The sequence below is a fragment of the Diuraphis noxia genome, unplaced genomic scaffold (genome assembly GCF_037042655.1).
Source record: "Diuraphis noxia isolate RWA-SAM2 unplaced genomic scaffold, SU_Dnox_SAM2 contig0001, whole genome shotgun sequence".
Taxonomy (NCBI): Eukaryota; Metazoa; Arthropoda; class Insecta; order Hemiptera; family Aphididae; genus Diuraphis; species Diuraphis noxia.
The window spans coordinates 85,014,678-85,031,833 of record NW_028301711.1 but is presented as its reverse complement, the minus strand read 5'-3'; the positions used below and the strand labels follow the sequence as shown (position 1 = coordinate 85,031,833).

Here is a 17,156-nt window from a genome sequence, read left to right as displayed (position 1 = left end):
AACCTAAATAAAATATTAAGCAAAAGAACATTTCAATAGAAAATATGAGATTTCACAATAAAGGTAAAGAAACTACCCCAACGTACCAACTATCTATGTACAAAGATGATTTTATATAATTTAACACTACAATACAAATGTGTATTTTCTGTTTCTATTTCAATTTACGATTTTGAATGTGAGAGAAACTCAAAGCGTATAATATGATGCACATCCGGAACACGGCTTATAATAAAAGGTATATATATTCCTTTGTCTGAAAAATAGATAAATCAATAAGGATAAATGTCATGTGAACGACAACGGATGTCTTATGTACCCTATACCCATTGTATACACATATGTGCAAATGGTATGTATTATATTATTTTGTGTGTTTGAAAAACGAAGACCACAGCAGAGTAAGAGGTATTTTAGACCTTTATAAACATATTATAATGGGACATTGCCACATGAGTATTATTTTTTTTGTCACGTCTGCAGTGTGCAGTGGCGTCGTGAAGACGGTACTATTGTTAACGGGCGATTGTAAACTCCACCGATTTACAGGTAGTCGATTTTTGGGTTGGATTTATAACATGTAAATTCCACCGATACATTATTTTTACCTGAAAAAAAAATGTAAACTCCACCGATACGTATTTTTGACCTGAAAACACGTAAACTCCACCGATGGTAAAATCATCAGATTAAAACTATATTTATAGTGTATACACATCAACTTTCGACTGACTTATCTTAAACTTCATCTTAACGACCGCCGATAAAATCATATCGCGAAACGAATGCATTCGATAAAATATTTTCGGAGACACATTTTAGTGCGTCCGTTGATTTCAAAATGAACACATTAAGTGAATTAACCAGTGAACGTGGAAATATGTTGCTTTGTTTGAATAATTTTAAATATTACAAACAAACAATTTTAGAGTCCGGTGAAGAAAAGTGGCGGTGTCAAAATAAAAAGTGTTCCGCGGTTTTAAAAACAATTAATTCTGGAAAAAATCGTTTAATTACATTTCAACGAACAGAACATACTCATGATGCGTCAACCGAAAATAGCCTTCAACGACAAGTGCTTAGTACTGGAGCAAAACGAAAGGCTGTAGAAAATAATTGTGAAGCACCAAGGAAAATTATCAAACACGCATTAGACGAAAATTCATTGGATAGAAATAACAGTACAATACAGGTTAGAGATGTAAACTATGCAAAAAGAAATTTATACAATGCTAGGAGAAAGACAATACCAAAAATACCTAAAAATTCATTTGACGTCCATATTTTTTTAAATGAAACCCAATGTATGACGAGTAGAAATGAAAATTTTCTTCAATACAATAGTAAAGAAAATGGTATTATTATATTCTGTAGTAAAATAAACTTTGAGGCTATGTGTAAAACAGAAATTGTTTACATGGATGGAACATTTACATATTGCGTAAAGCATTTTTTGCAGTTGTTTACTATACATGGATACCTAAATGGCCATTACGTTCCTTTGTGTTTTTGTGTATTAAAAGATAAACACGTGTCCACTTATTCTGAATGCTTTAAAATTATTAACGAAATATGTTCATCTTATGGATTTGTTTTTGAACCAAAACAAATCATTATTGATTTTGAAAAAGCATTACAAATCGCATGCGATTTAATTTGGCCAAATGCGAAATTGATGGGTTGTAGGTTTCATGTTACACAAAGTTGGTGGAGAGCAATCCAAAGATTTGGTTTAACTGAAGATTATAAAAAAAAAACCAAAGTAGGTGATTGGCTTAGAATTTGCTTTGGATTAGTATTTTTAGACTCTGAAGATGTTTCTAATTTTTTTGCAATAGAATTAATGTCTATAAAGCCCGAAAGCTCCAAATTAACACAATTTGCAGATTATATTTTGGACACCTACATTACAGAAGAAGCATTATTTCCACCAAATATTTGGGCTCAATGTAGTGCTGAATTGAATTTAACTACGAATGCATGCGAGTCGTTTCACTCACATTTAGCTCAGTCCTTTGCTAACACACATCCAAATATACATCACTTTACAAAAGCTCTACTAGATATTCAATCATTCACTTACATTAAATTAAACAGTATTAATGAACCTAATAACCTTAGAAATTCACAATCAAAGACACGCCAAAAATATTTAAACACCATCATTTTGTCATTTAAGGCAAACAATATTACCATTATGCAATTCGTCAAAGCTGCATCTAAACATTATCAAACCAAATTTTAAAACCAAACAAATTTTTTTTAAACCTAAATTTTCTTTAAGTAATTATTTTTTTATTCATTTATTTTAATTAACATTATTTTAACTACGAACTAGTGATCACTATTAATTATTATTATATCATTTATTTTAATATTGTGTAAAAAAAGATATAAGTATCTAAATATAATATATACAAATAATAAATCTGTAATGTTAATACGTATTGTTAATAATTATAGATTTTTCTATTTTTTTCTATTTGATTTTTATATGATGTTTTTTTTAAATCATTGTATTTAAATACAATAAATATAGGTATTATAATAAAACTGCACCCACATAAATTATGTAATCTTAGTTAATCATTCTATATTATTATTATAGTTATTATTATTAACATAATATTGTTAACATTCTGCATTCAGTATACTAGTTAACAATGGATATTACCTGTATGAAAAATGGGTAAAATTGTTCGATTACTATTATATTTATTATTATATCAATATTCAATTATATCGATACTATTATCAGTATGTGTTCGAGTGTTCGACTGCCAATCATTAGGTACACAAATAATGAAATAAAAGGTATCAGTTAAAATCAAATCTATATTAATGTTGGGACGTTTTACCTAGGGACTTTTTTTTCAATACATGTGTATTGTGTTTAAAAGCCTTTAGACCTTGGGGAAAATTAACTTCACTAGGCGCTTTGTCCGGTTAATCTGATAAGTTGAAAATATGAATAAGTATTTGGTAAACAAGTCTTATCTGCCCTAATTGCTTATCATGCTCTTAAAATTTAATTTATTTTGCTGTATTATACATTTATACCCCAACGTACCAACTATCTATGAACAAAGATGATTTTATATAATATACCAGTACAATACAAATGTGTATTTTCTGTTTCTATTCCAATTTACGATTTTGAATGTGAGAGAAATTCAAAGCGTATAAAATGATGCACATCCGGAACACGGCTTATAATAAAAGGTTTATATATTCCTTTGTCTGAAAAATAGATAAATCAATAAGGATAAATGTCATGCGAACGACAACGGATGTCTTATGTACCCTATACCCATTGTATACACATATGTGCAAATGGTACGTATTATATTATTTTGTGTGTTTGAAAAACGAAGACCACAGCAGAGTAAGAGGTATTTTAGACCTTTATAAACATATTATAATGGGACATTGCCACATGGGTATTATTTTTGTCGTCACGTCTGCAGTGTGCAGTGGCGTCGTGAAGACGGTACTATTGTTAACATTCTGCATTCAGTATACTAGCTAACAATGGATATTACCTGTAAGAAAAATAATCCATAATGGATTTAATATATTTATTTATATAATTTTATTTACCTTGAGTCATTTTTTATTTTTTAAATTGACACATTATTACTTTTGATGTGCTTAGACGGGTAACAATCAATATTAAATGTGAGTCACCAGAACGGAATTCATATACAGAAACGATCATATCATATATCTATATTTTTCCGTTTTTACGTAAATTGGTAGATTATTAGTCAAATAGTCAAATAATATAAAATAAAATGATAAACATTTTGTTTTTATGAATACCCGAATAATTTGCTAAAACAATGACACAAAAAAAAACAAAAAATGTTTTTAAAAAAAATGTGCGTGTATGTATACTGCGCGTCGATTCATGAGCTGAGCTTGGCGATCTTTGTTAATATTATATATATTGTTATTTATATACAAATATAATACATATAGACAGTGGCGTAACTAGCAGCAAATTTTTGGGGTAGCGAACACTTTTGTACATTTTTAACCTTTTTCCATTAGCACAAATAGGGGGCTATGTGGGCTAATAAAAAAAATTACATTATAATTTATTTATAAATTGTATTTATCATATCACATTTCAGTTTACAACAGTACTACAGTACAACAGTACTACAAATAATAATAACAAATCAAGATTCAAAATGATGAAACAATTTAAAATGTTAACAAGGATAAACCATTTTCTCGTTAAGGTACGGTTTGGCTAGAGCGACAGCGACTGCGACTGAATAATAATCGCGATCGCGGTCGCGGTCGCAAATCGCCAACATGGTTTATTTACAGCGATAGCGACCGCTTCTAAATGAAAAATTCTGTCATAGAGGGGATGATAATTGATAACAGAAATAATTTAATCAATAATCATAGCCGAATACTTATATGAGAATTTATGTTTGACTTAATAAATTCGACTATTTAAGTTTTGTATCGAAGTATAAAATAATACTAAGAAAACCTAACTTATAATTTCACAAACGCAAACATGGATAATAACCAATTAATTCAATGGTTATTACTCGAAGAAGCAGACGACGATGATATTTATTTACAGTATTTAGTTAATCCAAAGCCAAAATCAAGACCTAATCCATTATTTAAGACCAGGAGAGAAGAAGGGTATCATCAAATACTGATCAACGGTCATCTCCGCCTAGATGAGAAAAAATTCAGAGAATTTTTTCGTCTCAACCGTGATCAATTTGACTACATTTTGAGCCTAATTGAAGGAGACCTGACTACTATTCCAACACCATTTGTACCAAAACCTATAACACCTGAAGAAAAGTTGGAAGTAACTCTAAGGTAACAGTTCTATGATCTATTTTAAAAATTACCTAGCAATGAAATTTTCGATTTTTATTGGTTTTTTTTTTTACATGTATGTGGATAAAAATGTTATTCAATGTTTCTCATAATTTGCTTTCAGTGGAAATTAAAAAAAAAGTGGGTGTAAATCCTAAATAATTTTTATGAGAGTCAAGTCAAGATCACTAACATTTTCAAATTATTTTGAGTTAAAAATTCATAAACAATTTTCTTACTATATCTAAGATTTTAAAGTTGAATGCAAGATTTCCCATTAGTTTGTCTAAAACATACCTACCTTAAATACAATGTCTACCGGAAAGTTGAATTAAATTTGTAGGATATGAATATTTAATATTTTAAATAATGAATAACTGTAGGTACATGAAATATATCCCAAATCTTTATATTTTTATCATTTTCTAATATTCTATACTCAATAGTTTTCAAATTATTTTTAATTACGGTTTTAATTTAGATACGATTAAACATGTAGGTTGAAGCACTTCTAACATTTTAGGTATGTTTATTATTATACAAATTAAAGTGTAAGTTAAACTTTAATAAAAATAGCCAATAGATATTTAAAAGTATAAAATAAAATTAAAAAAAACATTTTCCTTGATAATATTATTTTTTTAAATTAACATATTATTAAAATAGTAAAATTTGGAAATTCTTCATGACTACAGATTGTGGTATTTTACAATGTCTTCTTCTTCCCTTACATCTCCATGTCTTTTTTCAATTTGGTATTGACTTAACGTACTGATCGGTGCTTTTGTGTAGTATTGGTTATACTCATTATAATGTTGAAGATCTGGGTTTATACTGTTAGATGAATAATGTGGTTCTAATGTTAAGTGTGATGATTGATGAGAATAAGATGCAGATGTTGAAGCTGAATTTATAGACAGAGAATGGTTTTTTACAGTATCAACAGGTGTTTCCAAATGCTGTTGTTCCAATTCTGTTACTACAGTCAAACATTTTAATTTTGCTTGTACAATCAAATTTGATGGTAACTTTTTCACTGTTAAAGCTAAACTTTTAAAAAAATAATCAACAGAGTCCTCTTGCTCATTTGATGATGAGGTTGCTGCAGATAGTTTAGATATTATGTCCATTCTCTCTTTAGATCTTTTTTCAAACATTTCTGATATATATTTTCTTTTATTTTCTTTAGAATTAGCTGAATATTGAGGTAATTTCTGTGCATCAATGGGAACTTCTATACTGATGTCACCTTCTTTCTGAAGATCTTCAGCACAAGTTTCATTTTCAATGAACTCAGTTTCATGGTTCTCATCATTGTAGTTTGTGGTTGAGCTAAAAAATAAATATAAATAACAAAATATACAAGTTAAGATCAGTTCAACTTAATAAAATACAGTATCATAAAATATTTTAAAAAAAATATATCAATTAAAATCATTTAATGAAAATAAAACTTCTTATAACTTACTCTCTTTCTTGAGGAACAGTATCTAAAAAACTCAAGTATGGTGCCAGAGACCATTTTGTCGGTTTGGCTGATGCACTGGATCCAGTTCCTTGCTTTCTCGCCTGTTTGTTTCTCCTATATGAGTCTTTTAGATTTTTAAATCTTTTTTTACACTCATCCCCTGTAAATAAATAATAAGCCTTTAATATTTAATACATTTGAATTATAAAATGTAATTAGCCATATCTAATGATACCCCTAAGGTCTATGTGTACAATAACTTGGCTAAGAAAAAATAAAAATCTTAATAGCTCCTTTTAGCATTGGTTTTGGTTAAAAAATATCTTAATTTTTGTAAGAAATATGTAAAGAATTCCAAAATTAAAAATTTATTTTAGATTTTATTTTACTAAGATTTTTCAGGAAAATCTCTAAGTGCCATTTATTGTTTGAGTTTGAGCTACAATAAATCTAATATTTTTCTAATATTTGTCTATGAATATTGCTATATATTATACAATTACATTTGGAATACCTATCTCATAAATCATAAATATTACATTTTTTTTTAGTACTTAATGAATAATAATAATAAATAAATAAATACTAGATAATGTTTATCCACCAAGTTCAAAACTATATTTGGTAGTAAAGTCATTATTTATTTTTGAAAAAATACATCACAACAATATTTGCTTACTTTTATGCTTACAGATATCTTGCAAGTGGAGAAAGCTACCGCTCATTATCATTTCAATTTAGAATTTCTCATAGTTATATAAGCATTATTATAAAAAATACACTCAAAGCTATGAAAAAACATTTATTGTCAATATTTATACCAAGTCCTACTGAGGAAATTTAAAAAAAAAATGCACTTGAGTTTTGGAATAAATGGCAATTCCCTAATGTAATAGCTGCAATTGATGGTAAACATATCCGCATGAAGTGTCCAAAAAAAACAGGATCATTATTCTTTAACTATAAAGAGTATTTTTCTATAGTTCTTTTGGCCTATGTAGATGCTAATTGTAAGTTCCTAATAATTGATGTTGGTTCCTATGGAAAAGAAGGCGATAGTGGAATTTTCAATAAAACAACAATAGGCCAACAAATATTACAAGGAGTTTTCAATTTTCCTGAAGATAAGGCTCTTCCTGGTACAAATATAGTTACTCCTCATGTTATTGTTGGAGATGAAGCATTTCGGCTTCATAAGAATATTATGAAACCATATTCAAGAGGTTCAATACAAGGAGACAGATCTAAGACCATTTTTAATTATAGATTAAGCAGATGTCGGAGGGTAACTGAAAATGCTTTTGGTTTATTGTCTCAAGTATTTAGAGTGTTTTACACTCCAATAGCTGTAGATGCAGAAGTTTGTGACGATTTAATTATAGTGGCTTGTTGCTTGCATAATTTGCTAAGGGATGCATTTTTAGAAAAAAATGGAAAATCTTATTATGAACATGATACAACACAGCCAACATTATTTAATGACTTATCAAGAACAGGAGGCTTTGCAAATGCTGAAGGATTTGATGTAAGAGACAAATTTAAGAATTTTTTTATTCAAGAAGGGCAAGTACCATGGCAAAATCATCAAATTTCAAGAACTTCATCAACATAATACCTATTTTTTTTACAAATTTATACATATTAGTACTTATATTATTATTGTTATAATTAATATAAATATTATATTATTATTACATTGTTACAGCTTATTAAAGATACTGATACCTGCAGTTATATTATAATAAATTGAGTTTTAATTGAATCAACATTATTTTACAGCAGAAAACAGCTCACTGGGTGCAACATACTTTTGGTATAACATCACACATGCCTCCCCCCTATATATTAATATATTATAATGTTAGATTCTTAAAAGTTAAGTTTGGCATTTCACTATAAAACTTAAATTTAACAATATTATTTGTGTTGTTGTTGAAGGTATATTCTGGATATTTTTATTTTGAAGTAATTTATCTATGAGCATTTTTAAAGTATAAAATGTTGTACACTTACTACTTAGCTATAACTTGTTTTGGTATGTATACGTAAATTCACTCTTAATTGTATTATTAAAACTTGTTACGCACTTGTAAATTGTGAAGTGAAGACAACAAATGCGGGTATGGCAATGTCCTAATAATAAATAACAATTTATGAATAAAATAATAATGAAAAAATAATATTGATACGACCTACCTACTTATATTACTGGTACGCCTTATAGTTAATTATACAACCAATTATAGTAGAGCTGTGAATTAGTTGGACATTTACTTTTATAAGTTAATATTTTATTATTTATTTGAATGTTGAAAAGTCCAATTCATTAATTGTTATTTATGCATTTGCACCACTTATTCTGCGAGTTTCTGTTGTACAATATTTACCTAGTTATAATAAACTAGTATTAATATCAATCTACTTACCACTTCTGCCTACTGATTTACTGACTTCTGCCCAAATCGCTTCTTTAATATTCAAGTCCTTGTGGTCTTGATTTTGAGGATTGTATAATGCCGGATGTTTTGAAACATTTTCGGCCAATGCCTCGTCTTCTTCTTTTGAAAATTTTAGTGTTTTGTTCATACTTGTTGTTTACTTACTTATATAACAAACGTACTTACTACTTTTCAATTTTAAATTATGAATATTCAAGTGACTGTTTGTGTTATCACTTATCACGCATTATTTTGTTTACAACACGCACAATGAGAAAAATCGAAAAATCTATTTTTAACCATTGGATGTTAATGTTATATAATAATGGTACAAATTGCCATTAGGTCATTAGTATGCTGACAAATAGATCACCTCATCGAGATCCTACCCTGTTAACAATTTTTACCATTGCTACCAACAGATTTTTAATAGGAAGATTTGGTCATTTAAAGCGAATTATTTTTTTTTCTCCAGATACTACCATATTTGTGAGTGAGATTCGTTTTAGGTGATTTTTCTAAACATTTGTCTTAAGTTTAGCAAGTATTTTTTTCAATGAATGAGCTAAGCTATTGTACGTTTGCTTGTCTTTTTTAATGAGGGGGGCAGCAGGTAAATATTTTTTTTCATGTGCTAAAGTTTTTTCAACAAATACTAAGGGTTATAAAATTAAATAAAATTTAAATATTTTCATAATTTTCGTATCATATAACTATTATAGCTATATATAGCTATTATTATATTATATAAAGTATACAAGTTCTTATATTCTAAAATTTCTGAAATTTTTCTGTGGGGGTTATTAGGCCCACCTTGCCGCCGTACTGTTTTCAATCCGAATATATGTGGAGCGACCGCGATTTGACCGCTCTTGTAGCGACCGAAGTTATAATCGCCGCGACCGATCCAAAATCGCCGGTCGCGGTCACCGTAGGTAAACCGGGTACATTTAATTTCATTAATGCAGTAAAATCGCGGTCGCGGTCGTAGTACGGTCGCGGTCGCTGTCGCTCTAGCCAAACCGTACATCGTTATTGTAATGTTTTTGAATTATCATAGAATACAGATAATGAGATAACATAAAAATGTTCATGTTATCAATTGTTCTGTGCTACCAGTGCTACCACGACTGTCTGGGTTATATTTTGTAGTTATACTGTTATCACTTATCACTTATCAGTTACTCGGTGACATGCAAATTCACAACTAATTTTTTTTTTCATGATACGCTACGATCTATAATACGACGATTTTTTTTTATCAAATTATATAAATATTTTTGGGGTAGCAAAATGATACTCTTGCGACCCCATAATAATTTTGGGGGTCGCGACCGCTACCCCTCGCTACCCCATAGTTACGCCACTGCATATAGACATATGTCAACAACAATTAAAAATTCAACGCAGGGGTTTGACTAATTTGTGTGCAGTATAATTTGTGATGCTATTACAACTAACGTAATATACATATTATATAATATATTAATAATTTTATTAGAATGTTAAGTGTAAAATATTAATTTACGTAAAAACTGATTAATATTTGGATATCTTGTCCTAGATTCAGGTACCCATCTTATGTGGTCCTGTGGATATATTTATGTATTAAGTACTTATTTATCGTAGTCTTATAAGTTATAATATTGTAATGCACTAGAATTTTGTGGAACAAGTTCCTTTTTAGATTCTGAACGAAGTGATTAATGTATTGATTTTACAATAATGTGTTTTTTTTTTTTGTGTCTGTGTACAGCATAACTAGTCGAAATAATGCTTTGATTTCAAACTTTGGTTTCCGATGTAAAATTAAAGATCCTTGGTGCATTATAGAGATTAGAGGTCAAAAGTAAACATTTTCCAACAATTATCAAAAAAATCGATAAAAACAAAAAATAAATGACATAAAAACTGGAATTTTTACGCAAAATCAGTTTTCGACCAAATTGATTTTTTTATATAGTTGTAATTCAAAACCTAATAACTGTAAATACTTGAAATTTTCACCAAATGTTTATGTTAGTGTTATATATATACAGTTTAATTTTCAAAAAGTTTTGACTTTTTTTTTGAGTTATTTATAGACTACTGAAATTTTTGATTTTTTTGAGAATTTTTTTTGAAGTGTCAGTAAAAACATGTTGGACGACCAAAAAAACTTGAAAATTTAATACAAAGTTCCTTATAAGTTGTTCTTATAGTTGTTCTTATAGTGTTTCCACAGTTGAGTGTACGACCATAAATCACCAAGCCACAACAATTAATATATTAATATAAAATGTATACTTTCTTTTTGTGGTATCATTCAAGAATAATACATCTATTATAATAGAAATAATAGATCATTTTTTATTACCTAAAAAGTATATGTATTGTATATCGTCAGCAGTCCAAGACTAATTTGGTTAAAGATCCTTAGTCCTTGAGTCCTTATACCCACGTTGTTCCTTACGTATGGTAATCCAAACTTATTGACACAATTAAGCATACATTTTATTGTATAAATTTCCATTCCTTGTATAATATTATACTATTTCAATATTATAATATTTAATAAAATATATTATATAGTTTTTTTAATTTAGCTTAAGCCCAGCAACTTTGGCCACATTAATACTTGTGTTTTAAAACAAATTTCTGAAAGACTTTTAACCTATCATTGCATTCAAATCTAACCACCCTAGTCAGAGGTCCACCCCACCACCTAATGTACAGCAGAGCGACATCCACTTACCCGCTTTTTTTACATCTATATTTTTATCTGTGTTGCAGAAATTATCTAAAACGTTAGCAAAATAAAAAAATTATTTTTTTTATTGAATATTGACGGTAATACCGCTGTTGAGAGGCGGTAACTTCGACGTGTTCACAATATTTCTGGTTTTCGCTCTTCACTTCCTAGATACCAAAAAAGGATTTTTTTATCATTATTTTTAGTATGATATAATTCGATAGATATTTTTTTTTTTTCATCATATTCGTAGAAAATATGTTTTAGGAATTATTATTAAATGATGGTTGGCCTCAAGTTTTACATTAATAAAATATTACCAAATTATTAATTATGAAATAATACAATAATTGTATTACCATTAAAATATTTATGAAAAATAACAATAAATCAATACATTTTAATTGTAGTTAAAACGTGAAATTTCAAATAATAATAAAACAATACTATTGTATTATTGATTTAATATTATTTCCATTTTTATATATATAGTTTTTTTAATTGAGCTTAAGCCCAGCACATTTGGCCATAAGCTGTTTTTTGTTTGTAGGTTTTTTTTTAGTGCTGGGGGGGGGAAGGAATAGTTGGTAGAAACTCGGTTGTATGTGTGGCAAGGATTTTTTACAAACAAGAGTGTTTCCACAGTTGAGTGAAGGACCAATGAGTGAAGGAATAACAAAATAATTATATAATTGATTAATATGAAGCTAATTTGTTATTATTTATGTAATTTAAATTATTATAGTATTACCACAGATTATATAATTTTGTATAATCGGTGGTATGACTAATAATCCATTAAACAAATAAAGAATTATATTATTAATATATTATAACAATATCGTTAGACACTATACAGGCACACATTTAACAATAATAAAATTATTATAAATCTAGCTATAGGTATCATTTATCCATACATAAACCCACTGAAAAATGTCAAGTGTATTTTGGAATCTGAGCGGAGCGATGAATGTATTTTATTCTTAATTTGAAAATAGTTTAAATTGTTTGACACTGATGCATGTAATATCATGATGTTATTGTAATAGTATAAGTATTATTAAGTATTATTTTTTATTATAAAAGGAAAATTTAAAAAAAATTAAGAAAATTTTAATTACTATCATATGTTTTTACAAGAGTACAACTTTAGAAAATTGAATTATATTATCAAATATAAATTACTAGATAGGTCACTTAATAAAACGACAAAATAAGTTTTAATAAGTTCTTGGTAGAATTAAAAATAATGCTTTTTAATATACATACAGTCAAAGATAATATTTATATTTGTATATTAAAATTAAATTAAACAATATATTTAGCTTATGTTACCAGAGCTATAAAGATTTTTATTGTTATGTGGTGTTATTGTGTTAATGAGATTCTAACATATATTATAATATATAAATATATTTAATGCATTAATATAATAGGTACCTAAATAGTAAAGTATTATATATCGACCTAACGTTTTTAGATTAGGTTTATAATATAAAATTTGAAAAAAAATAGGTAGTAAAAAATATTAGCATATTGGAATGTATAGTTTTATTGGTGAACTATTATTACTATTATTATAGTCTATAGATATTTTAATTAAACATTATTTTAAATCAATGATAGTTTATATTTTAGAAACTAAAATTCAACAATTTTACATTATACGTTATAAAGTGTTTATAAACACTAGGGTATAAACACTGTTTATATCATAATTATTGTTTACTAATCAGTAATCATGTATATTATTATTGTAGATCAGAAAATAAAACATATACATATAAGCGTTAAATTATAATTGCCTACACGTTTAATTGTACAACTGACTTTTAGAAAAATAATAATTTGAACATAAAATAAAAAAACCAAGTAAGTATTGCTTGTGATGTGATGTGATGCGAAGTTGTGACACTATATAATATGTAGTGTACCTATCTAATTGTTTTGTTCTGACTGATATTCAAATTTTTGTATTTTATATTACGGTAAGTGTATAAGGTAATAATAATTAATAACTGATATTGATAAACTATTTGAGTTAGAGCATTAACTCTTATTTTTTATAAATTATAATATTCTTTAACTATACATCGCTGTATAGCTAGTTATTTATTTTATTATTTTAATAATTATAATGTATGTTAAATTAACATTAATGCTATGCGAAATTAGGTATATTTTCATTGTTTATTACTTAATTAGTCATTGCTTAATATTTAGTTATTACTTTATTAGTAATAAGCGAACAAGTTATTACTTATAAGTTATAAGTTACTATAATAAATAATAATGCGTCTTGTAATAAATAATTACATACTATCATAATTAAATTAACAATTATCGGTTTTTAGTTATATATATATATTGATTTCGCGTCAGAACACATTATCCATATTATTTATTTTGTTCAACAAATACAACAATATCATACGAATGGTAAAATTAGTGAAATACTTAATATCCCAGGTTTAGATGTTGTTAAACAATTTAGTATTGATTACATGCACTCAGTGTGCCTTGGTGCCATGAAAAAGCTATTAATGTTGTGGAAGGGTGATCAAATTTCTCGTGTGGAAAATTTAATACTTGTTTTAAAACAAATTTCTGAAAGACTTTTAACATTAAAAAAACAAATACCTTGTGATTTTGTTTGTAAACCTAGGTTATAAGATGAATTACCTAGACGGAAGGCTACATTTTCTCTATTTTAATATCGCAATGTCTATTTATTTGAGCGCAAATTATAATCATTATTTAGTTCACTATGCAAAATTTTTATGCATGATTTTGTGAAAAATTTGGTATTATATTTGGTGAACAATTTATATCTCACAACATACATGCATTAATACATTTACATGAAGACTATGAGAATTATGGTTCCTTGGATAATGTAAGTTGTTTCAGATTTGAGAATTACATGAGCACGTTAAAAAAAATGGTTCGTAAAAACGACAAACCTCTCCAGCAAGTAGCAAAAGATGTGAGGAACATAGTAATGCATCATTATCTTTTACAGAAAATTTGTCAAAACCAAATAATATTTTTATAAAATATGAAAATATACATTTAGATGGACCACTTTAATAAATGGACATCATCACCACAATACAAACTTTTAATTTTAGAAAAAATGAAAATAATAATAAATTCTGATGCAGATTCTTATGTTGGTTTAAAAATAAACGGTGTTTTAAATATCATTAAAGTAGTCAATGTTTGTTATAGTAAAATTCTAAAAACACAAGTAGTACTTGGTAGAAAATTCCAAAATTTGGAAAAAATTTTTGATAGACCTATAAAAAGTGAACAAATTGGAGTTTATAAAGTAAGTGATTTTTCAAAACAAATTTATGTTTAGAAAATTGAAAATATAATGATGAAATACTTAATTTTATCAACTGAAGATTTAAACTTCAAAGTAGCTTATCCTATTATTCATTTTAACAATCAAAATCTTATTGAAGCAGTAGGTTTTAATACATGTATATAATTATTTATGTTCTATTAAATTTGTATTTGTTTACTTCCTATATATTTACTTAACAGTAGGCTTAAGTTTTATTATAATATATCTATGGGTAGATAATAATATATTCTTTTTATTTATTTATTTTTTTTATAGTGTTAACGCTCAAGTATGATTATTTGTAATTCTTATTATATTTGACTTATGTTTATTTTTAGGTACCAGCTGCATAATATATTTTCTGTACCTATTTTAATTGATATATATTATTATGACTATGCAGTGGACTGTAGTGCATTTTTTTAATGACAATTCTGTTGAACCAGTTCCTTGATACTGGCTCAACAAGGAGGGAACTTCCTGTGTCTTGCCAAATAATAGCAGTAATGCTAATAAGCTACGAATGAATCGATCAAAACCCAATATATTTGATTTTACTTCATACAGTTGCAGAATACTATCAAAAAATATTGGTAAATTATGATTCATACAAAAAATATTGTAGTATAATAATAAACATCAATATTATTAAAGTGACAGATATTTTTTGTAATATGATATATTTTTGTAATTTTTAGTATCGTTTGATCAAGCTCACGAAATTGCAGAAAATTGATTGTATACAACTGATGTTTTTGATATAGATAATGAAACAAAACAAAACGTTACCTATACTACATTCAAAACCGTCTGGTAAATGTATATTATTATATCAAACTTCTTAATAAACAATTAATTAAAAGTACTTAAAATAATTAAAAAAAAATATTTAAACTTAGTTTCTGTTTTTGATAATAGACCCATCATTAAAAAGAAAATGTAAAACTAATGTGTTTGATAATGTTTATAAAAAACGATCATCCAATTCAAACGATGAAAATTCAGAATTATGTAAGTAATACAGTGTAATTATATAAAGTTTTGAAAATGTTTATTTCAATTTAGATTTTATCTATTTTACTAATGTTTTATTTTACAGCATCTAATGATGACATAGATGCTGACATAGGTTTTATTTTGCCATCTGCTGATTCAAACATCAATGGTAACTATATATTTTGGAAGAATCGGATAATGTAGAGCACACTAATTATTCCCTAGTTGTTGATATGTACCTAATAACTAATTAATTAACTACATTTTTTTGTATATTTTAGTTTGTACATACAATTATAAAATGATTCTGTTCCCTATGCTCAAAAAATAATTCTAAATCTTTTCAAGATGAAAAAACAACTAATTCTTCAACATTATACAATTCACAGCCATCATGCAGTCGCTCTCCGCCAATACAAAATGCAGCAGGTAAAAAAATAATTAGACTTAAATGATTGTGTATATTGTAATTATTTTATTTAGTCATTTATTTGTGTAATATATAGGTTTAAAACATATTAATGATACTATTCATCTACATAGTAAACATCATGAAAATTCAAATCGTACTTCTCCATTTCATGATTTACAGCCATTGCCTGTAAGTTCTCCATCAATACATACTTCAGGTAAGAGTTATTTACTTACTACTAGATAATTTAATAACTCTACTGAATTAGTTTTTGGTACATCTATTATAATAGAAATTTCAATGTTCTTGATACATGTTCTTAATTTTTTTTTAACCCTTTCAGGCCCAATGACTGAAATTCATTAAAATTAAATTTTTTTTTTTTTAATATTACTAAATAGGACTTAAATAAGAGATAAAAAAATTTGAATTTCCATTTTCATGAAAAACTTAGTTTTTCCAGACCTGATGCCTTATGGCATCATTGGTACTATAAGGATATATATTTTACACTTTAAAATTTAACAAAGTATTTATTTGAAATAAAACATAACATAATTATCAACTTTTAAAAATTATTATTAATATAAAAAACATAACAATAAACATAAAAATAATCGACAAGCCTTTGCATCATATTGATTATTATAGGAACATAAGTTCAAAAAATTCATACTTATATTATAAAAAATATAAAAAAAATTAAATTTTTAGTCTCAAATTTTCCTTAAGTACTTTAAACATTTTAGATTAAAACAAAATAACATTAACATAAAAATAATTACCAAGCCTTTGTATCACATTGAATATTATTTATAGGAACATAAGTTCAAAAAATTCATACTTATATTATATAAAATAGATAAAAAATTAAATTTTTAGTCTCAAATTTTCCTTAA

General features: G+C 26.7%; 2 protein-coding genes and 2 pseudogenes across 3 annotated transcripts in view; 2 read left to right on the top strand and 2 right to left on the bottom strand.

Moving 5' to 3' along the window:
* Nucleotides 1–17,156, bottom strand: part of LOC149062218 (uncharacterized) — a 510,544-nt pseudogene that overhangs the window by 366,942 nt on the left and 126,446 nt on the right. The gene's annotated exons all lie outside the window — the stretch shown is intronic.
* Nucleotides 1–17,156, bottom strand: part of LOC149062220 (uncharacterized) — a 204,454-nt gene that overhangs the window by 64,698 nt on the left and 122,600 nt on the right. The gene's annotated exons all lie outside the window — the stretch shown is intronic.
* On the top strand, nucleotides 4,448–4,861 carry LOC149062229 (uncharacterized). Its single transcript, XM_089221598.1, has one exon. It carries the CDS (start codon nucleotides 4,538–4,540, stop codon nucleotides 4,859–4,861), a length of 324 nt encoding a protein of 107 aa, XP_089077724.1. The 5' UTR covers nucleotides 4,448–4,537.
* LOC149062228 (uncharacterized) lies at nucleotides 7,116–7,937 on the top strand (annotated as a pseudogene).

What these genes read in the sequence shown, in the direction of transcription:
- LOC149062229 (XM_089221598.1), top strand. Translation starts at nt 4,538, where the DNA reads ATGGATAATAACCAATTAATTCAATGGTTATTACTCGAAGAAGCAGAC.